At 42.4% G+C, this 24,112-nt stretch overlaps 1 protein-coding gene across 1 annotated transcript; it reads left to right on the forward strand.

The window, feature by feature from the left end:
- Nucleotides 1-11,038: 11,038 nt before the first annotated feature.
- Nucleotides 11,039-11,698, forward strand: LOC132488101 (olfactory receptor 10G2-like). The gene has a single exon (XM_060096071.1). The coding sequence runs from the start codon at nt 11,039-11,041 to the stop codon at nt 11,696-11,698; it is 660 nt and encodes a 219-aa protein (XP_059952054.1).
- The last annotated feature ends 12,414 nt before the right edge of the window (nt 11,699-24,112 follow it).

Raw genomic sequence — 24,112 nt, forward strand, 5'->3', positions numbered from 1 at the left:
CCCGGACCAGGGCACGAACCCATGTCCCCTGCATTGGCAGGCGGACTCTCAACCACTGCGCCACCAGGGAAGCCCTGTGGTCTTCTTAAGTGAAGTTGACAGAAGCGCTGGCTACATCCTAAACATTCAGAGACCCAGCACTCTGTTCCACATTCTGCAGGTTCCTCAACCATGTTTAGAAAGATGTTAACCAAAGGAGATTAGTTTATGGACTCTAATGCTCTGTAGCTATTTGATTTTCCACAATACTGCTTCCCTACCAAACCCTAAGATGAGCTACGTGGAAATACTCTCTCATGCCATGGTGTAGCCCTGTCAGTCTCAATAGAAAATATCATCAAGGGGGCTTCCCTGGTGGCGCAGTGGTTGAGAGTCCGCCTGCCGATGCAGGGGACACGGGTTCGTGCCCCGGTCCAGGAAGATCCCACATGCCGCGGAGCGGCTGGGCCCGTGAGCCGTGGCTGCTGAGCCTGCACGTCCGGAGCCTGTGCTCCGCAACGGGAGAGGCCACGACAGTGAGAGGCCCGTGTACCGCAAAAAAAAAGAAAATATCATCAAGTGTTGCATTCCCTGTTGCCAAAATGAGAAACTAGCCCCCCACCAAAAAAAATTAATAATAATATCCTCACAGTCCTGATTAAGCTACTGACTCACTAGCAACATTCCCAGGAACTTTGTCATTATTCCTGTCTCCCTTTGGCCCCCAAAGGACCCAACTCTGAAAAGTGATAATGACCCAGAATCCCCATGTTTCTGCTTAATATATTGCAAAAATAGTCTATCATACCAATTAGAAACAAAAAACTCTTCCACCCTGCCCCCATCATCATCTCCATTCTCTTTGCCATACCATCCATAACAGGGGAGTGGGACAAAAGAAAAGTGAAAGAGGGGCAACAGAGAGTAAAAGATCTAAACTCAGAGGAGACTTGGAAAGCATCTTGTAGATGCTTGAAATAACAAAGAAATGTTCAAAATGCATATGACAGTAAATAATAATCTGACATTTGGGCTGAATTTTTCAAAAGCTGAGAAGCATGTTGTCCAAACTTACAGCATGCAATGTGCATGTAAGGGTGTGTAGTGTGTGTGTGCATAGTGTGTGTGTGTGCATGTGCATGTGCACAAACTGAGGGACACCAGTGAGCTAAGCAACAATAGTATAAGTACCATAGATTGCCTCATTTTGTATAATTGAGCAGCTCACAGACAATAATAGGATGAATTTTAGACCATGTAAATGGAATACCTATTTAAAGATAAGATCAAAATTTTTTAAAACAGTAAAGTAATATATAGATTTACTAATACCTTCTGAAAATAATAAAGTAAAATAAACTCTTTGGAAAGTACTACTTTTGAGATTCCCCCTGGGCTGTGACTCCCACTCCACAGGGAGATATTGAACAGGTGCAGCTCCACCTGTCTCACTGTGTGCCACTCACGATGCAGTAATACACAGCAGCATCTTTCAGGGCAGCGCAGGGCAGGCTCAGGGTGCTGGACTTCCTCTCATTAGGGATAAACAGAGATGCCACTTCATTTACGATGTTTGTCTTATATCCTTTAATGACAAATTGTGGTCCCTGGTTGGGGAACTGTCGGTACCAGAAGATATAGTCCTGTGTAGCAATGTTGGTATGGTTACAGGATATGTTCACTTCTTGTCCTTCATATGAGTCAATGAATATGGGCTGGATGGTCTTAGCAAGACTCAAAGTACCTGTGGAAGTAAAAACACAACACTAGTTCCTATCCTGAAACCGAATTGAAGGTCCAACTCAGCACCCTCCAGGTTCTTTCTCAAGTAAATCCCCTACCTCCCCACCGTACAGAGACACATACAATTTACTTCTCATTTGTGTTTTGGGACAATTTTTTTTAATATTTATTCTGATGAATCCCAGGAATACATGAACAGAAGTGGCAGGTCTAACTTCTTCCTCCCCTGATGGACCAGAGCTCCATAACCCAGAATATCTTTATTGCTCTCACCCCTCACATAAATACCAAGGAACAACAGCCTAGAGAAAAATAGGACCCCAAAGCCATCTCTCAACATATTAGATAAAGAGCAATGGTAGCAGGCAAGGTTGCAGATCCCTGTCCAGACCCATATCCCTATTTCTCTTAATCCCAAAATAACTCACCCAAGATCAGGAGCACAGTCACTCTTGTCAAATGCCTCATATTCTAGTGTAAACCAGGACCTAGGGTCAGGCTCTGCTGCTGAGTCTGAGCCTGGACCAGGGATATGAACCAGGGACGAGGCACAGCAGCACCTGCCAGAGCCCACACTAGCAGCTCTCACCTAGGGCTGTCCCCAGAAGCAAGCCAATAGCAGGGTGACAGCTCCTCAGAATGGGCTTCCCTTCAAGGTTCAACTGAGCACTCAGGAAGAAGAATAGAGGGTAAAAACTTCCAGCACAACAGCATAGCAGTCTGCTTTCCTTTTAGATCTTTGCTTAGGTCTAACCCTTTAGAGATTTAGTCTGAATGAAACAAATATATCAGAGGGTAGATTCCATTGGGCTCCTTATTCCCCATCAATTTTCCACAGTCCCAGAAGGTGGTCACCTACTGTAGCCAGTCTCATACTCATGGAGCTCGGAGGATAACCCATCTGACCTAGAAGTTCATGCCCAGAAATCCCCCATTGATTCCTATGGAAGATGAAATGGAATCTTAATCTTATTCCATAAAAGAGCAAATGAGACCATCTGAACTGGACCTTTCATCTCTTGACACCCTGGTGTCCTTTTATAATCACACTAAGTCCACATCTTACATCTGCTACTCAAATCTCACTTAACAGTTTTTAAACAGGGAAGCAGACCCCTCACTAGTCCCTACTGACCAGCTAGGACAGGACATTTGATATGGAAGAGAGGAAGTGAGGAGAAGAAGAAAAGGCACAAGTTCAGAGTCAGACAGACCTAAATCCAAATCCCAGCTCTGCCACCTTGTTACCTTGGGCAACTCACTCCTCTGAGCCTCAGTTTCTTCATCTGTAAAATAGGGACAATAACACCTACTTCAGAGTCAGCCTATTTTATACGGTCAACAGTAAATTGTAATTCCTTCCCATTCTTTCCCTTCTTATCTACATGCAAAGAACTATGGCCAGTAGACAGCAGTTGTGTAGGATTATATATTTGATTGTTTAAGTGTACATATAGATCATTCACTCTTCCTTCAAGAAACACCCAATATAAACTCAGTAACAATAACACAAAAATTAAAAGTAAAAACAAGACATCCATTCAGGAAAGGAGCTAAATCCAAAAGATACCATAATGTTAGCTGAATCAGCCAATTGCAAAAATCCAAACACGTTAGATACTCACATTAATGTGGAAAAGATAGTGGTGTGTTTAGTTCTTTGCTCATATAATATGGGAAAGGAAAATCACTAGAAAATATTTGGGGAGTGCCTCTTCGAGGTCTAGAATTTCCCAATGTATTCTGCGTGAGGAATTTTTCCATTTTCCCATGGAAAAAGATCAATGAGTGCTAATGACTTCTAGTAACATTTTGATGGAGTGGATACAACAAAGTATGGAATAAATAACCAGCTTACTTTCAGTACTAGGTGGAGGAGAAAGAAGGATATATGAGGGAGCTAAATATGCAAGGACAACGTCTACAGAAATCGTTTCTTGTATTTTCTCCATTCTACGTCCAAGATTTTGGATCATCTTTACTATCATTACTCTGAATTCTTTTTCAGGTAGACTGCCTATTTCCTCCTCATTTGTTTGGTCTGGTGGGTTTTTACCTTGCTCCTTCATCTGCTGCATGTTTCTCTGTCTTCTCATTTTGTTTAACTTACTGCGTTTGGGGTCTCCTTTTCGCAGGCTGCAGATTCATATTTCCCGTTGTTTTTGGTGTTTCCCCCAGTGGGTGAGGTTGGTTCAGCGGCTTGTGTAGGCTTCCTGGTGGAGGGGACTGGTGCCTGTGTTCTGGTGGATGGGACTGGATTTTGTCTTTCTGGTGGGCAGGACTGCATCTGGTGGTGTGTTTTGGGGTGTCTGTGAACTTAGTATGATATATGATTTTAGGCAGCCTGTCTGCTAACGGGTGGGGTTGTGATCCTGTCTTGCTAGTTGTTTGGCATGGGGCATCCAGCACTGGAGCTTGCTGGTCACTGGGTGGAGCTGGGTCTTAGTGTTGAGATGGAGATCTCTGGGAGAGCTCTCACTGATCGATATTATGTGGGGCTGAGGGGTCTCTGGTGGTCCACTGGAGAGCCTGGATTCAGCTCTCTCACCTTGGAGGCTCAGTCCTGACACCAGGCCAGAGCAAAAAGCCCCGGCCAGCCACATGGCTCAGAAGAAAAGGAAGGGAAAAAAAAGAAGAAAAAGATAAAATAAAATAAAATAATTTTTTAAATAATAAAATTTAAAAAAAGAGAGCAACCATACCAATAAACAAATCTACCAATGATAACATGCACTAAAAACTAGACTAAGATAAACATAAAAATGAGAACAAATCATTTGCAGACAGCAAACCCCAAGTCTACAGTTGCTCCCAAAGTCCACCACCTCAATTTTGGGAACATTCATTGTCTATTCAGGTATTCCACAGATGCAGGGTTCAAGTTGATTGTGGAGATTTAATCCGCTGCTCCTGAGGTGTGTGGAGAGTGATCTGTGCTTGCACACAGGATTCTTGGTGGCTGCAGCAGCAGTGTTAGCGTTTCATGCCTGTCTCTGTGGTCTGAGCTGATAGCCGTGGCTCATGCCTGTCTCTGGAGCTCGCTTACACAGTGTTCTGCCTTCTGTGGGCACACTGGGAAGGAATCCTCTCTCCCCATGCACCCCAAAACAATGGCCTCTTGCCTCTTAGGCAAGTCCAGACTTTTTCCCAGACTCCCTCCTGGCTAGCTGTGGCACACTAGCCCCCTTCACGCTGTGTTCACACAGCCAACCCCAATCCTCTCCCTGGGATCTGACCTCCAAAGCCCGAGCCTCAGCTCCCAGCTCCCACCAGCCCCAGTGAGCAGACAAGCCTCTCAGGCTGGTGAGTGCTGGTCAGCACTGATCCTCTGTGTGGGAATTTCTCCACTTTACTCTCTGCACCCCTGTTGCTGCGCTCTCCTCCATGGCTCTGAAGCTTCCCCCCACCCATCCCCCATCTCTGCCGGTGAAGAGGCTTCATCGTGTGTGGCAACTTTTCCTCCTTCACAGCTGCCTCCCAGTGGTGCAGGTCTCATCCCTATCCTTTTGTCTCTGTTTTTTCTTTTGCCCTACCCAGGTACATGGGGATTTTCTTGCCTTTCGGGAAGCCTGAGGTCTTCTGCCAGTGTTCAGTAGGTGTTCTGTAGGAGTTGTTCCACATGTAGATGTATTTTTGATGTATTTGTCAGGGGGAAGGTGATCTCCACGTCTTACTACTCCGCCATCTTGAAGGCCCCCTCCAGTACTTGGTTTTAATAAAGATACTACTGTCATCTTGTGGCCAGATTTAGCCATGCAACTTTAAACACACACACACACACACGCACGCACGCACGCACGCACGCACGCACGCGTGCACGTGCACTGACACCCCAAACACTAAACATCTTCTTCCTTAGTAATTTACAATTAAAAGGAATCTTAGAAATCATCCAATCTTTGTCCAGCTCTATTGTTTTACCACGGAGGCTCCAGAAGCTTATATCACACTCCAGGATTCATTTCTTCATTTATAGCAAGTTCCCCAATATTACTCAGATTAACATTAACCTTTGTAAAGTAAATAAATGAATACCCAAAACTACTTACACTGACATATGCTAACTAGACCTGCACATGCATGTGAGAATCAATTTGATACCAAATCATCTCCCAGTAACTTTAAATTTAAGGTTCATATTTGAAAGCACAGCTTTTTTCTGCCCACAGCATTTATATGTGTGGCAGTTTCTCCTATTCATTCATTCAAAACTATTTATTGAGAACTTACTATATGTCAGGCAGTGTGCTTGTGTTGGGGATTCCTTAGTGAGCAAAACCCCCTCCTCTCATGGAACCTACATTCTAATGAAGGGAGACAAACAACAAACAAGTAAAAGAGTAAATATAGTTTGTCAAATGATGCTAAGTGCTACTGAGAAAAATAAAACAGGAGAGGGGGAGAGTGATGGTCAAGAGACCCTCAATGATTAGGTGACATATGTATAGAAACCAGAAGAAATGATGGAGGATCCCTGATGGATATCTGGGGAGAGAAAGTGATCAACTGAGAGCTCATAACACCTCTAAGCAACTGGAAATCATCCAAAAGTATACTGACAAGGTATTCCCCACAGCCCCCTTTCCAGAGATCTACTAGAAACATTTCCTGCTCTCTCTCTCAAAACAAAATAATGAGGAATTGGGGCAGGAAGATCTCAATAGGGAGTTACTTCAGAGTAGTAAATTCCCCTGAGGTTAGAATTTTTCTTCAAACCTCTTGACAGTGTTTTGTTTTTTCCCATTTTATTCAGAGTGAGAGAGGCAACGGCTGATGAAAACTAATGTAAAATATGACTCGAGAGATATAGAGGTCACACTCATCAAAGAGCCCTGAAAGGCAGGTGCTCCCAAAGTTTCTAAATATTTATTTGCCAGGCAACACTCCTGAAAGAATCCTAAAGACTTCCAAAACAGGTATGGGAGCCCTTTACAATAGGCTAGACAATCTCTGAAGGACATCTCTCTAGGTACTAGACCATTCCACTCAAGGACCGCCAGCCTCCTCCACGATTTTGCAGCTCTGTACATGTGAGTCTATGAGGATGGGAAAGCAATCCTGAAACCAACGCCATTCAGAATAAGGCCACAAACTAACTTTGGAAACTTAAGATTTTCTGGTTTTTTTCCCCAAATGTTAATCAGTCTGTTTTCCCCATTTTCTTCCTCAACTCTTTCTTAAACTGCTAGAATTAAGTTCCTTCTTTCCAAACTTAGGGAATTTCTTTTTGGGTTGAGAAAGTGGTTCAAAAGAAAATGCTATTTTATTTTCATTTCTCTCTCTCTCTCTCTCTCTCTCTCTCTCTCTCTCTCTCTGGCAGTCATAAACAGCAGAGTTGGGCAGTGATAAAGTCATAGAGGTTTTGAAGAAAATTCTTTGGTAATTGTGCAAGCAAGCTCATGCTTTTTAAACTTTTCTTGTGAAAAGAGATGAAATATGTCTAGGCCATCCCAAACTCTATCCATTTGCCCTACTCTGCTCTAGGCTCTACCAGGATGTTTAGTTACTGAATGAAACAGTTTTGGGGTGGGTCCTTTGATCCTAGTGTGTCTAACACAACACTGGACCAGTCTTCATTCCTCTTCTTCAGGATTTCACAACTGTTCAGATCCCAAACTTCACTGTAGAAATCCAAAGTTTGAAATAGCTGGATGGAGGGCTGCTCTCCTCTGAGCCTCTCTAAATGGGAAGGTTACTGCAAGAGATGTACTCACAACAAACTGGCCTGATTTGGGGAAGGGGGGAGTGGAGTGGAGGGATGGGAGGGCACTGAAAGCAGCCCATCCCATGATCCCATGGCTCCGTAGAGTTCTCTAGAAGATGTTCTTGTTCTCCCCTCTCCCCAGTCCTTATCTTCTCAATGCCACTCTTTCATCCCATCCGCACTGCCTTTCCCTAGAGTTTCCAGAATAATTGATTTTTAAGCATGTATTGCTTATTCTCCAATGTTACTGGGCCCTTCTTTTTATACTATTTTAACACTTTGCTATTTTTATGTGCTTTTATATTTAATTTCTGACCATTTTACCACATGATTTTAGCAACATCAAATAGCCTAAAGCTTGGGAAAGTTTTGTATAGTTTGGTTATCTAGTTAGCCAGGGTAGATATACTAAAATTGTTTTTAATTTTTTGAAATTCTTTAAGCCTGCCCTTTACTTTAAATATCCTGAGTTTCCACAGCTGAAAAACAGAAGCAGACCTAAAACAAAATGACACGTAAAACTACCAGAAGAGGGAACGGGGAGGGGTGGGGCAGGGAAGGGGGGCAGACTGCTCTCTCTCATCAAGAGATCTAATCCTTAGGGCTTCCCTGGTGGCGCAGTGGTTGAGAGTCTGCCTGCCGATGCAGGCGACGCGGGTTCGTGCCCCGGTCTGGGAAGATCCCACATGCCGCGGAGCGGCTGGGCTTGTGAGCCATGGCCGCTGAGCCTGCGCCTCTGGAGGCTGCGCGCCCCGAGCGGGAGAGGCCACAACAGCGAGAGGCCCGCGTACCGCAAAAAATAAATAAATAAATAAATAAATAAGAGATCTAATCCTTCATCAAACACATTCCATTTCTCCAAAAATCCACCTTCTGGGACTCTACTCTGCCCATCTCTCTGCATCACAGATTGCCCTCCTATGCAACCCCTGAGCACCACACCCCAAGTCAAAACCACCATCCTCTCCCATCCTTTACCAAATTTGCCTGGAAAATTTACCTGCCCTCAAGTCCACCAGCTGTAACACACCTCGGTTTCCTAGCCCTACTGGGCAGGACACCTAGAACCTAGAGGTAAAAGGAACTTTCTTCCAACAGGGCACCTGGGAGAAGTGGAACCAGATTTATGCACAAAAAATGGGAAAAATCAGACTGAAAAAGCAGATAAATTAGGGAGAATTTTTTTCACTATACATAAATATGCATTATGGAAAACCTCCAAATAAGTCCCCCAGTGGTACAGTTCAATCTGATTTGATATACAATTGATTTTCATAAAACATTTCAGGAATATATCTTTTGCCTAAGTGGAAGCACACTGATATTACCTGTATGTATTGACCCAAAAAAACTTACTTTGGCTCATTATTAGAATTTTAAACATAATCTTAATCTAACTCTATCTCTTCACTATATTCTAGCCAAAGAAATAAGAACCAGTCTTCCCATTCATTTTCAAATAAATCAAGGTGTCTTCCTGAAACTCAGGCAGTAAAAACCTGATATTTCTTCTTTCTTTGTGGGCAGAAGGCATGCTTAATATTTTCTATGGATCCTGAAGAACCAGGTATGTTAAGTATTATCATTACTATTAATATATGAATTAAGTTATTTTAGAAAATAACCAAGATAAAATCTCTTGGTGAATTTTCTGATGGAGAGTTAGTGTTTAAATCTACTAATACTCACATATAATTTATAATTAATCTGCTACTATTTTAATTGCTTCCTGAAAGTAGACATTTAAGTAACAAAGTTACTTTATTGCTAAATGACAGATGACAGCAGTCCCCCCTAGTGGGGGAAAAAATCTTTTTCAAATAGCATATCCAACAAAAGGAGTGAAACAAACACATTTCACCCCTCTATATTTTCTTATCATGTGGATTATGTACTTCAGTTTCTTTCAAGATCTTTAGAGAGAGTTACTGTATCATAGACTGCAGTATACAGTAGACCCTTGAACAATACAGGTTTGAACTATACAGATCCACTTATAACTGGATTTTTTTTTCAGTATACTACCTGTATATTCAAATTACAGAGATTTAAATTAATTAAGTAAGGGGGGAAAGTTGTGTTCCATTAGAGATCACAATATGTGGAATCAAAATGTCCAGTATGTGAGTCCTGGTTCTATCCAAAGTGTTTCAGCTTCCTGCCCCTTGGTAACACATTTATCAATTCCTTTGGGGGGTTTTCGGGGTTTTTTAATTGAGGTATAGTTAATTTACAGTGTTCTGTTAATTTCTGCTGTACAGCAAAGTGATTCAGTTATACATATATATACATTCTCTTTTATATTCTTTTACATTATGGTTTATCACATGATATTAATCAATTCCTTTGTTTTTGAGACAGAGATAGCAATACTCGAGTTTTTGACTGCCCAGGAGTCGGTGTCCCTAACCCTCATGTAGTTCAAGAGTCAATTATATATCAAGATCTAGATCTAGATCCAGATATGGATATAATTTTATATAGGTACAAACTAAAGATTAAGTCCTGCATTAATCAAAGCTTTTATAGTAAACAATAAAAATTTCTCTGAAACACCTTACAAAAAAACCAATCCCAAACCAATGAACCACATAAACCAACCAATAAATCTAAATGATACCCTGGAGCAATAAAAAACAAAAGATCCTTGGAGTTTGTTGTAATGAAACTAAACCCATAATGCATAAGAATGAAGTGGTCCCTTGCCAGCCAGGTGGGCCCGCGGGTTGGAGAAAGAAACACTGTGTCATATCCGTAGGATTTGGCAACAATCATTCAATCAGCCATTCAGTTATTCAGGAAATTATCACTTTTACTGTGCTAGAAGGGATGACTAATGGAAGAGACATTAGACAAGGACAACATAATGTGATACATGCTCTGAAAAGTGTAAACATGTTCCTCAGGAATCAGGAAAGTCTTTTTGAAGATGAGGACCTCCAAACACAGTCCTGAAGGAAAAGTGGGCATTAACTAGGGAAGGGAGCAGAGAAGGCAGTGTGTGCACATGTTCCAAGCTGCAGCATTGAACTGTGAGAGCACTGAGGAAGTCTGTGTATCGGAACATTAAGAAGGAATCACAGTGAGTATGATGCAGTGGCAAATAAGGACCAGAAAAATGAATACTGTTGCACGCTATGGTGAGGAGATGGGATTTCCGCTGAGGTCAAAGAGGGGACATGGCAATGACGGTGAGTGGAGGAAAAAATAGATGTAGTAATTCTGGGGTATGCATTCCACACTGCTCTGTCTCAACCTTAGCCCCTCTTTGGTAAACACCCTTTTTGATTGGAGTTAATGGTACTTCCCTATCATTCACACATTCCTGTGTTCCCTGATCTGCCAAATTCTGCTTCTCAGTATCTCTCAGGAGATAAGAGTTTCCATCCACCTAGGACACTAACCAGCCTGTGGGTGATTTCTCTTATCAAGTAAACCAAAATGATTTATGACAATACCACCTCTTCTCTTAGAAAAAAAAATTTAATAGTATTCAGTTTATCTCATAACTCTCAGGCATTCATCATCAGGCAAAAGCATTCCTCACCACCTCCCTGTATTGTATTCCCCTTGTCTGACTTCATCATTCGTCTTAGCAGACTACAGAAAGACATGGGGAAGACCAAAAACACATCCCTGGACACTGTAGTGACAGATTTCGTTTTCCTGGGCTTATCTCACCCCCCGAGTCTGAGGACACTTCTCTTCCTGGTCTTCTTCATCATCTACATCCTGACTCAGCTGGGGAACCTGATCATTTTGCTCACCGTGTGGGCTGACCCAAAGCTCCACGCTCGCCCCATGTACATGCTTCTGGTCGTGCTCTCATTCCTGGACATGTGGCTCTCCTCAGTTGTCGTTCCCCGGCTAATATTGGATTTTACTCCCGCCAGCAAGAGAATCCCATTTGGTGGCTGTGTGGCTCAACTGTATTTCTTTCATTTCCTGGGCAGCACTCAGTGCTTCCTCTACACCTTGATGGCCTACGACAGGTACCTGGCAATATGCCAGCCCCTGCGCTACCCCGTAATCATAAATGGGAGGCTATGCACCACCCTTGTGGCTGGAGCTTGGGTGGCCGGCTCCATTCATGGGTCCATCCAGGCCACCCTCACCTTCCGCCTGCCCTACTGTGGGGCCAACCAGGTGGATTACTTTATCTGTGACATTCCTGCAGTATTGAGACCTCAGACTTCATTCTATGCTCCATTTAATGAATCCAAACATCAAGAGCAGGGTTTCCCTGGGGATAGAAGACCTCACACAGCCTGAAGTGTGAAGATAACCAAAGGGGGAGAGCCTGGACTCCTAGGCCTTTGTCTCCACTCTCTGGACCTATCTTTACCACACGTTATATAGAGAATGGATCCCTGTTCCCTCTATAGAGAAGCTAGACAGCTCTTAAGGGCAAGAAACAACCACAACAGCAGAAATCCCTCAATCAATTTGGACCCTGCACAAGCAACAAGCCAGCCTCCACCACCTCTGCTCTCCCCCAACCCCTAACCCCCTAAGTAGCCTGGAGGCTCTCAGACTGGAGGATCTAGCAATCAAAGGTTCTAGGAATAATAATATTTATAGTTTTCAAGAGAAGAAAGGGCAGCAAGAAAGAAGTAAGGAAGGGCAGGCAGGGCTTGAGGTCTGAGCGAAGAAACAGGAAGCTGGTGAAGTTGGCAACTACTCTTTTTAATATCCTCCTGGCTACTATGACTTAAGACCCAGACATCCAAAGACTTCTCTTCCCTCCACCCACAGCCAGTGCTTTGTTCTCCAAATGTTTGCCCTGGAACCACACTAAAACAGCTCTCCAATGCCTTGGCAGCCTGATCTTTGCCTGACCTCTGTAGCCTTTGTCACTCTCCCGGGGCAGATCACTGTATTTGTTTCTCTGCCTGTTGATTCTTTCAACCTGACCACTCAGCCTTTCTGGGCCTCCTTCTTCCATGGACCAGAACTTCTCATGTGATTCAGGCCTCACCTGACCTGCCACAGGCTAATGGGCAGGAACCATTATTCCCAGACCACAGTATATAGAACACTGAAGTAAAGAGATATTTACCTAGCAATGAAAAAGTATGTGGATAGTAGAGGAGAACCAAGATTTGAAATATACAGGATTGTATCATATAATTAGTGTGCCTATTCTAGGTACATCATATAAGTGGAATCATACAATATTTGTCCTAAGTGCTTTTCATTTAAAATAATTTCTTTAGGGACTTCCCTGACAGTCCAGTGGTTAGGACTCCGCACTTTCACTGTCAAGGGCCTGGGTTCAGTCCTTAGTCGGGGACCTAGGATCACACAAGCCACACAGCACAACCAAAAAAACCCTATAAAATAATGTCTTTAAGGTTCATCTTTGTTGTAGCATGTATCAGAATTTCATCTTTTTTAATGTTTAATAATATTCAATTGTATGGCTATACCACATTTTGTTTATCCATTCATCATTTGATGATTATTTGGGTTGTTTCCACTTTTTGGCCATCATGAATAATGCTGCTATAAACATTCATGTACAAGTTTTTGTGATAATATGGTTTTTAATATGAGACTTGATGGATGAAAAAGAATTAGGCAAGACTAGCATGGTTAATGAGATTGCAGATCAGGGATATAAGAAGAGATAGGACAAGTGACGTGGGGTCAGATCATTTAGACCTTTTAAGGACTACGGATTTCAGTCTAAGTATAATGCCCAAACCACTGACTGAATCAAAGCTCTACACCGACATGACCCAACTTGTGTTTTAATACTGTCACTATTGCTGCTATGTAGTGAATGAATTGTAGAAGGTAAAACACAGTAACCAGTTAGAAGACTGTTGCAACAGTTCAGGTAAGGGGTGATAATAGCTTGGATTAAGGTCATGGCAGTGAATTCTGAAGATGTATTGGGCTGGCCAAGAAGTTCATTCGAGTTTTTCCACAAGGTGTTACAGAAAAACACGAACGAATCTCAATCTCTATTGAGATTATCATATGGTTTTTATACTTCACTTTGTTAATATGGTGTATCACATTGATCGATTTGCATATATTGAAGAATCCTTGCATTCCTGGGATAAACCCCATTTGATCATGGTGTATGATCCTTTTAATGTGCTGTTGGATTCTCTTTGCTAGTATTTTGTTGAGGATTTCTGCATCTATGTTCATCAGTGATATTGGTCTGTAGTTTTCTTTTTAGTGACAGCATTTTCAGCTTTAAAGTTGTGCTTATGGGGCTTCCCTGGTGGCGCAGTGGTTGGGAGTCCACCTGTCGATGCAGGGGACACGGGTTCGTGCCCCGGTCCGGGAGGATCCCACATGCCGTGGAGCAGCTGGGTCCATGAGCCATGGCCGCTGAGCCTGCGCGTCCGGAGCCTGTGCTCCGCAACGGGAGAGGCCACAAAGTTGTGCTTATAACCTGCAGTTTTGTAGGGCTGCCATCTTCTTATCTGTTTATAAAGTTAGAATACAGAGTTAAACTTTCATGCAAGTTCCTTGTGATCAGCTAGCTCACGAATGATCTCCACCAGCAAGGGCATTCTTATTTAATTCATTTTGATTTAATATATCTTATTTCCCTCTCATAATGATTATCTAATAAGAATACATTCAATGGTCATAGTAGAAATTAATCTCTTTTAGATCAAAGGCACCATGTTCTTTCTCTTTTATAAATAGACTTTATTAAGAAGACATACAGGGACATCCCTGGTGGTCCAGTGGTTAAGAGTCTGCACTTCCAGTGCAGGGGGCATGGGTTCGATCCCTGGTTGGGGAACTATGATCCCACATGCAGCACAAATAAATAAATAAATAAATAAATAAGTAAAAATAGAGTTACCATATGATCCAGCAATCCCCCTCCTGGGTATATATCTGGAGAAAATTTAAATCCAAAAATTTACATGCACCCGAATGTTCATAGCAGCACTGTTTACAATAGCCAAGACATGGAAGCAACCTAAATGTCCCTCAACAAATGAATGCTTAAAGAAGATGTGGTATATATATACACAATGGAATACTACTCACCCATGAAAAGAATGAAGTAATGCCATTTACAGCAACATGGATGGGCCTAGAGATGATCATACTAAGTGAAGCAAGTCAGAAAGAGAAAGGTGAATACCATATGATATCATTTATATGTGGAATCTAAAATATGATGCAAATGAACTTCCTTACAAAACAGAAACACACTCACAGACATAGAAAACAAACTTTTGGTTACCAAAGGGGAAAGGGGTTGGGGAAGGGATAAATTAGGAGTTTGGGATTAGCAGCTACAAACTACTATATATAAAATAAATAACAAGGTCCTACTGTATAGCACAGGGAACTATATTCAATATCTTGTAATAAACTACAATGGAAAAAGCATGTGTGTGTGTATACATATATATATATATGTATATATATATATATATCACTTTGCTGCACACCAGAAACTAACACAACATTGTAAATCAACTATAATTCAATAAAAAATAGACTTTATTAAGCATATGTTACATCTTTTGTAGTTGTCCCATAGCTCTTGCTCTTGGGTATTCTGTTCTGTTGTTTGTTTGTTTGTTTTTTCCAGTCTCTTTTTTTGTTGCTTTTCAGTTTTGGAGGTTTCTATTGAGATATCCTCAAGCTCAGAGGTTCTTTCCTCAGTTGCTTCCAGACTACCAGTAAGCCCATTAAATACATTCTTTTCTTTTTCCTAAAATTTTATTTATTTATTTATTGGGGGGGGCTGTTTTGGGTCTTTGTTGCTGCACGTGGGCTTTCTCTAGTTGCAGTGAGCGGGGGTTACTCTTCGTTGTGGTGCGTGGGCTTCTCACTGTCATGGCTTCTCTTGTTGTGGAGCACAGGCTCTAGGCACGTGGGCACTTGGGCTCAGTAGTTGTGGCTCGTGGGCTCTAGAGCACAGTCTCAGTAGTTGTGGTGTGTGGGCTCAGTAGTTGTGGCGCACGGGCTTAGTTGCTCCACAGCATGTGGGATCTTCCCGGACCAGGGCTCAAACCCGTGTCCCCTGCATTGGCAGGCGGATTCTTAACCACTGCGCCACGAGGGAAGCCCTAAATACATTCTTTGTTTCGGTTATGATGTTTGTGATCTCTTGTGTTTCTTTTTTGTTCTTTCTTAGGATGTCCATTTCTCTGCCTACATTGCCCATATGTTCTTGTATGCTGTCTAATTTATCCATTAGAGCTGTTAGCATGGGAATCATAATTGTTTCAAATTCCTGGTCTGATAATTCCAACATCCCTGCCATATCTGAGTTGAGTTTTGATCTCTTCAAACTGCTTCTTTTTTTTTTTTTTTTTTTGCCTTTAATTATGTCTTGTAATTTTTTCTTGATAGCTGGGCATGAGCTACTTGGTAAAAGGAACTGCTGTGGACTTCCCTGGTGTTGTAGTGGTTAAGAATCCACCTGCCAATGCAGGGAACATGGACTCGATCCCTGGTCCAGAAAGAACCCACATGCCACGGAGCAACTAATCCCACCCACCTCAACTACTAAGCCTGCGTGCTGCAACTACTGAAGTCCACACGCCTAGAGCCCGTGCTCCGCAACAAGAGAAGCCACCGCAATGAGAAGCCCGTGCACTGCAATGAAGACCCAACGTAACCCAAAAAAATAGTAATAATAAAATTTTTTTAAAAAAAGGAATTGCTGTAAAAAAGCCATTAGTAGTATGGTGGTGAGGTTTGAGAGGAGGGGGAGCATCCTACAGTTTTATGACTACATCTCAGTCTTTCAGTGAGCCTGTACCTCTGGATTTTGACCTTCACATGTGGTTCTCGTGGCACAGGTGGGACAGGATGGCTAGAGGGGGCTGGAATTGAGTATTTCCCTTTCCCCAGGTCAGTTAGGCTCTGATAATACCCCAGCAGGTTAGGCTCTGGTTAAATAGTTTCCCCTGAGGGCAGGACTTGTTAAGTGCAGAGTATTCTGGCATCTTTCAAAACAGTTCCATTTTCCCTTCTCCTGCTGGAAGAACAAGGGAATTTTTCTCCAATACTCACTATGAGAACCAGGTAGAGCTCCTGGAGATAAAACTCACAAAAACCTGGAAGCTCCCCTTTGACTGAGTAATCTGGAATTTTTCTCTCTCAGACTTGTACACATTGAGCCTCCAGGAAAGCATCAATTACAGTTCAGGTTTCCCTACCCCAGCGCTGGTTCTGGCTTCTAAGGTTGCTTCTTGATGTGTCAGTGTAGGTTCATCAGTTGTAACAAATGTACCTCTCCAGTGGGGATGTTGATAACGGGGAGGCTATGCATGTGCGGGGGACATGTGGGAACACTCTGGACCTTCTGTACAATTTTGCTGTGAATCTAAAACTGTTCTAAATAATTCAAAATAATTTAAAAGAAGACTTTGGAAAAGAACTAGAGAAGGCCAAAAGATAGAAATAAAGGTTGGGGAAACAGAACTTCAGAAAAGAAGATAAAAAGGAACAATTAGTCAACATCTTGAGTATGTTTTTTTTTTTAACAACTTTATTGCAGTATAATTGCTTCACAATGGTATATAAACTTTTGTTCTTTTTTGTTTGTTTTTGCGGTACGCGGGCCTCTCACTGCCGTGGCCTCTCGCACTGCGGAGCACAGGCTCCAGATGCGCAGGCTTAGCAGCCATGGTTCACGGGCCCAGCCGCTCCGCGTCATGTGGGATCTTCCCGGACCGGGACACGAACCTGTGTACCCTGCATCGGCAGGCGGACTCTCAACCACTGCGCCACCAGGGAAGCCCTTGAGTATGTTTTTTATTTCATCCTGTGTATACACAAAACCAGGGAGAGATGTGCCACCTACAATTTGAAAGACTTCATAGAAGAAAGCACTCCCCTCTGAAGAAAATGGGCCGTTTCTTATGCTTTCTTTTGTGCTGAGCCCCAGCATCCCCCTACTGGGCCCTTAGCTGGAACATGTAGCTATTAGTACGTGGTGGGATTGTGCTAACAGCTCTCTGAGAGGAGCCCTCTAGCATAGTTGCTGAGAGGGCTATCACATCCCCCTAGACAATGTTTGGGAGACACTGTCCTTGGACTCCCGTGATAGCTATGGGAGTCCAAGGACAGCAGTACGTGCCTGCTGCAGCCTGGGCTTCTGCTCCCACAACGGAGAGGAAGAAGGTTGACACAACTCAACTTTTTTCGTTCCTTCCACCAAGAAGTACTGCAGATGGTTTTCTCCTGAAGAGGGGCAAGCACACGCTGTCACTCTGATTATTAATTTTCTTCTGAATACAGCACATATTCCTTTGCCTCTACTCCTTGTGAAATAATAACTTTGGCATAATAATTCTAAGGCAGTTGTGGCTCCCTCCAGAATCTCCTTTCAGATTGTAACCCAGCAAGTGAGCTCATTGCCAGCTGCAACGGAAAGACCAAAACCCGAGGCAGCAGCAGTCTTTTGCAGAGAGAGAGAAAAGGCTTTATGGCAGGGTGGCCAAAGAGACAGAAGGCAATGCTCAGATCTGTCTCCCCTGTTGAGTGGGGTACTTATCGATCAGGGAAGTAGGGAGCAAAAGGAGGAGGGAACTCAGAAATGATTGATGGAAAGTAAATGTATCAGTAAGCTTCAAGAGTTCTCTGGGGCTTCCCTCATGGCGCAGTGGTTGAGAGTCCGCCTGCCGATGGAGGGGACACGGGTTCGTGCCCCGGTCCAGGAAGATCCCACATGCCGCAGAGCAGCTGGGCCCGTGAGCCATGGCCGCTGAGCCTGCGCTTCCGGAGCCTGTGCTCCGCAACGGGAGAGGCCGCAACAGTGAGAGGCCCGTGTACCACAAAAAAAAAAAAAAAAAGAGTTCTCTGCATAGGTGCGACTGTCCTTCACACCTCTTCATGGATCACATGTGCAATTTCAGGGGGCTCCGTATATTACATGTGGTGTCAGCTTGTGACATCCCAAGTTCACTATCAGTCATTCTAGATCCTCAATGCACCTACCAGATGCTCAGTCCAAGGGGCCATTAGCAAGTTGTTTCCATTCCTGCAGTTTCCCTGATACTCTGCAAAACACACTTGGGGATCTCTGTTAATCATTTTGTTTCCATCCTATGGGCCTGGTAAGTTATAAGGTATGGGTTCAAGATTAGCTGAGAAGAGCTCTATCTGAGCATCCTAGGACAAGTAATGCTGTCAACAAATAAAGTCATACTGGCCCCTATGGTAGGCCAATTAAAATAATCACTTTTAGAAGAGGTATTTATAAGAAAAGAGAATGGTTAGATAATCACTTTCAGAGGAGAGCCAAAAAGAAAAGAAAATCTGGTTAAAGATCATTGACTTTTGCTTCAAGGCAGCTGTTGAGTAGGCAGGTGGCTAATGTCACAAAACAAGTCTTAATATCTTGAAAGTATATTCGAAAAATGTTTAAGCAAATTTTTTCACTGCTAATTTCTTCTAAGAAGAAAGTGTGAATTGCATCACACAAAATAGTTCCATCTCAGCCCAGATTTGAGGCCCTTTCACTATTATAAGATATTTAAGAGTTTATTAGGGGGCTCAGGATTAGGGACTATTTCTCACTGGTGGCTAGAGAGGTTAGGTACATTATTCAAAGCACCCCTATCCTGGAATTATAGTACCTTAGAAGTGAAATTATATTCAGAAAGTCACTTGTGAGCAGAAAAGTAGAAAAAAAAAAGTGGCCAGTGGTCTGGAGGGCCCTGTACTAGTCTATTAGGGCTGCCATAACAAAATACCACAGACAGGGTGGCTTAAACAACAGAAATGTATTTCTCAAAGTTCTGTAGGCTGGAAGTCCAAGATCAAAGTGCCACAACTGTTCTACAAGGACACCAGTCCTATTGGATTAAGGCCCGACCTTTATGACCTCATGTAACCTTGATTACCTCCTTAAAGGCCTCCAAATACAGTCACATTTGGAGTTAGGGCTTCAGCATATCAATTTGGGTGGACACAATGCAGCTCATTACAGGCCTGTTTACCCAGCCCCACTTGAAGCCTAGTCAGTAGCCGCAGCTGCTCTCCTCAGAGAGTACTGGCTCAGCGTAAGAGTCTTGATCTCTGACCCCTTTTCCTTAGTCTCCAAGAAGACCACTCCCCTTATGTTTACAGTCTTTCTTTAGGTAAGTGACTGTGCAGTCACATAATTTAGGTTTCTGTTAGTTACAAACACATTCCAGCTGCCTCCCCTCGCTATGCCCATATTTCTTGATGCATTTACCTTTTCCAAGACTCTTCAGGCACATATCCAGAGAATCTATGTAGATCTATATCTAATTCTGGCCATTATATATCATTTTACTAGGTTAAAATTAACCTAGTACTTAAAAAAGGTAACCTAGCACTTAAAAAGACAGTGTAGGATGAAAAGATGCTCAACATTGCTAATTATTAGAGAAATGCAAATCAAAACTACAATGAGGTACCACCTCACGCCAGTCAGAATGGCCATAGTTAAAAAATCTACAAATGACAAATGCTGGAGAGGGTATGGAGAAAAGGGAACCCTCTTACACTATTTGTGGAAATGTAAGTGGGTGCAGCCACTGTGGAAAACAGTATAGGGGTTCCTCAGAAAACTAATAATAGAATTACCATATGATCCAGCAATCCCACTCCTGGACATATATCCAGACAAAACTATAATTCAAAAAGATACATGCACTCCTATGTTCATAGCAGCTATTCACAATAGCCAAGACATGGAAACAAACTAAATGTCCATCAACAGATGAATGGATAAAGAAGATGTGGTACATATATACAACAGAATACTACTCAGCCATAAAAAAGAACAAAATAATGCCATTTGCAGCAACATGGATGCAACTAGAGATTATCATACTAAGTGAAGTCAGAAAGAGAAAGACAAATACCATATGATATCACTTATATGTGGAATTTAAAATATGGCACAAATGAACCTATCTATGAAACAGAAACAGAATCGGGGACATAGAGAATAGACTTGTGGTTGCCGAGGGGGAGAGGGGTGGGAGGGGGTTGAATTGGGAGTTTGGGATTAGCAGATGCAAACTGATAAATATAGAATGGATAAGCAACAAGGTCCTAGTGCATAGCACAGGGAACTATATTCAATATCCTATGATAAACCATAATGGAAAAGGATTTGAAAAAGAATGTATATATATTTATAACTGAGTCACTTTGCTGTACAGCAGTAATTAACACAACATTGTAATTCAACTATACTTCAATAAAAAATAAATAAAAAAAAAAAGACAGTGTAGGGGACTGGTTAAGAGCAAATTCTGAGGCCTGACTTCTAGGATTCAAATCCCAGTTCTGTCACTACCTGTGTGACCTTAGTCAAGTTACTTAATCTCTCGGTGCCTCAGTTTACTCATCTGAAAAGGGGGTATATACTAGTACCTTCTTGATAAGCATGGCCAGGACCAGGGTGAAGCAAAAGAAGCACCTAGGGTGCGGAAGTGCACTTGTGTGTCCCTGAGTCAGTGTCTCTTAAATTTGTTCCCCAGATGCCTCTCTTGCCCCACCCCTAGTCCCAGTCCTGCTCATAAGGTTGTTGTAAACATTAAATGAGCAAAAACACTTAGAACAGTGCATGGCATAGAGTAAGGGATATATAAATGTCAGGTAGGCATTAGCTGCTATTATTATTGTTATTGTTGTTGTTATAACCTGGAGAAAGATCCAAAGCGGGATCTTAAAGAATCTGATTAAATTAAACAAACAACCAAAAAACCAGTTGTTTTTGACTCACTGCTCCCCTGAAAGCAAGATGGATCACCAGCAGCTCTACTGGAACCGCCTTCAAAAATTCAGCTGTGTTTCCCACTTTTTCCAAATCACTCAAATCAGAATGGTCTGATCTGTAAATATGGCCTCAATACATGCAGCCAGTGTTTACAACACTAAAAGAAGGATACAGGACTCATCAAGTTGGACTAAATGATTTTCCTTGAATGGATTATCCAAAACATCTATCTGCTGAGAGAAACACTAGTTCTTTGTACCTAAAATTTTAAAATAAATAACTTTTTAAAACTTCAATTATAAATGTTTTATTATAAATGGAAGAGTTAATTGGTTATAGAAATCTCTTTTTTTTAATTTACCATTATCTTCTCAATGGATCTGTCTTTCAAATATATGAATTGTTTCTCTCAGTTCTAGAAAAGTATTTAGGCTGGGGAAAAAGGTTTTTGAGCTTCTTCTTACTATAGCACTCTACTAAATGCTGTGAACCATGCAGAATGAATACAATATGGTCTCTATGCCTGAGGAACTCCCAGTGCAGCCAAAGAAACAGGTATGGGCTCTACCTTTGATAAAAGGTAAACTCTGGTAAGTGGTATAATCAAGGTATAAACATTGTGCTGTGCTATTATGGAGAAAGGAAAGGTCACAGGTGACTCACATGCAAGTAGAAAGTTTAATGAGAACCTACAGTATGCTCAGGCTGTGCCCAGAGCTGTGGCGTTATAGAAGGTGCATAAAAGCCCTGACCTCCTCTCTGACATGGATGACTATATAGTTGGAGTGAGAAAGCTAATACACATTATTAAAAAGCAGCAAACAATGTTCCATGTTAGACTGTGGGCAGAATACTAAAAGTATTGCAGCCTTCCAGTGAAGATGAAGACCCATAGAAGCTGGAGCAGTCAAGGAGGAAAGGAGGGCTCTAGGACATGAGGAAGTACAGTGATGGAAGTGATTATGGGGCCAGGAGGTAGCCTGGCCAAACTGCAGCAGGAAAAAAAAAAAAAAAAAAGCCTGCGGCAGACAGAGGAAGAGGTGGGCAGAGTAAGTATTTGGTAAGGATGAGTCCTCAGGCATTAGGGGAAATATTACTGCATGTACTAGCAATCTGAGAGCCAATGAAAGATTTGGGATAGACAAGGGACCTGATGCAAGTGATACTTAACAAATAATTTGTAGGATGGAATAGAACATAAAGGTGGTGGTGAAGGGGTAGCCTGGAAGTGAGAAAATGGGGGTAGGAGGGTTAGAGGTAATTCTTCAGAGGGAAGTGCTGAAGATCTGGATTAGGAAGTACCTGTGGAAATAGAAGGAGAATATTTCCGCAGTATTTTATGAGACAAGACTATGAGAAGTATTTTTTTAAGTAATTTATATTTTATTTATTTATTTATTTATTTTTTGGCCGCGCCTTGTGGCATGTGGGATCTTAGTTCCCTGACCAGGGATTGAACCCGTGCCCCCTGCCTTGGGAGCACGGAGTCTTAACCACTGGACCGCCGGGGAAGTCCCTCCACAGTATTTTTATGAGACAGGTTATGAGAAGTATTTTAATAAAAGGATCGATCTGTTGTGGTTGTTTAGTTTTTTTTCCAGGTCTCTATTTTTGGTTTTGTTTTTAAGGAAAAAGGAAAATGGAAGTAAAGACCGACTAATTAATAGAACAAAGTGCCTTCTACAGGGAAGGTAAAGTTGGGAGGCAAAGCTGCTTTACGGGACAAAATAATTAGTTGTGGTTTAGGTATGCTGATATAGATGGGAGGGAATAGTGAATCACTCTCCTCCCCCAATCCCTCACCCCCTCCTATCAGAGAGACTCTGAGGCAAAAGAATTTTGTCGAGGCTGGCATCCATTATGACTGAGAATCAGATATTAAAAGTGCCAAATAAAAATTCTTGCTTGCCATCCAGCTCTACAAGATTGAGTCATTAGCCACTGCAGTCCCTGACCTTCAACACAATGCAAAAGGATTTCAGGGTGGAGCTCAGGAATGAGGCAGTCTGTGCTCTGGGAAAACTGGCAGAACACCCTCAGATAATTAGATATTTTCAGGAGAAAATTTTGTGAACCCAATTGCTTGTATCTTCCCATACTTGGAAAAGCACCAAAATCATTAACTGAGATATCTGTGCCTCCTGACTAGCAGCAACCTTCTACCGAGATGTGTGCTTGATTGCATGTACACGCACCCTCCTCCAAAATCAGACTTATTGACCTCCCCGCCTACCTCTTCAGAGCAGTTCCTCACAGCTACCTGAGAGGCTGTCTCCTGGGCTATAGTCCTTAATAAGTCCCCAAATAAAACTGAAACTCGGGAATTCCCTGGCAGTCCAGTGGTTAGGATTCTGTGCTTCCACTGCAGGGGGCCCAAGTTTGATCCCTGGTCTGGGAACTAAGATCCTGCAAGGCACATGGCACGGCCAAAAAAAAAAAAAGTATGAAGTGTTTCTATCATGTCACCAGGCCCTCCCAGAGGAGTAAGAAAGAATCATATAATCCTCAATGCAAGGTAAGGACCAGAGCTTTGCTAAAAGGGTGGTAGGGTATCTTTAGTATGGATTCAGATTGTGTTGACTTAATTAATTAATAATGATAATAATGAATGACCCTGAGAGATGTGCTCACTTAATAGATCAACCTATATAGGCATCAGAAAGCCCACAGCTCTCACTGTAGAAAGATTGGATTTAAAGAACTCAGAAGGTTGGACTTAAGGAACTCCAGAAACTGAAGCCTCCACTGGCAGGTCAGGAATGGAGGGAGGACCCATGGGGACACCCCTTCCCGTAAAGATCCAAGTCTTGAGCTACCTTCCCTTGCACAGTGAAAGGGAAAACTCAGGCTAGCTAGAACTTCAATTTTTATCTCTCTTACATTGTAATTCCCCTCTGAAATTGCCCTAACTTTCCAGTTAAGAACATCACAGGTCCTCTGGTGTATTCGTCCTGGGAAATCTGAGGGAATCCAGAAGCAAGAGG

The sequence above is a fragment of the Mesoplodon densirostris genome, chromosome 4, assembly GCF_025265405.1.
Source record: "Mesoplodon densirostris isolate mMesDen1 chromosome 4, mMesDen1 primary haplotype, whole genome shotgun sequence".
Lineage (NCBI taxonomy): Eukaryota > Metazoa > Chordata > Mammalia > Artiodactyla > Ziphiidae > Mesoplodon > Mesoplodon densirostris.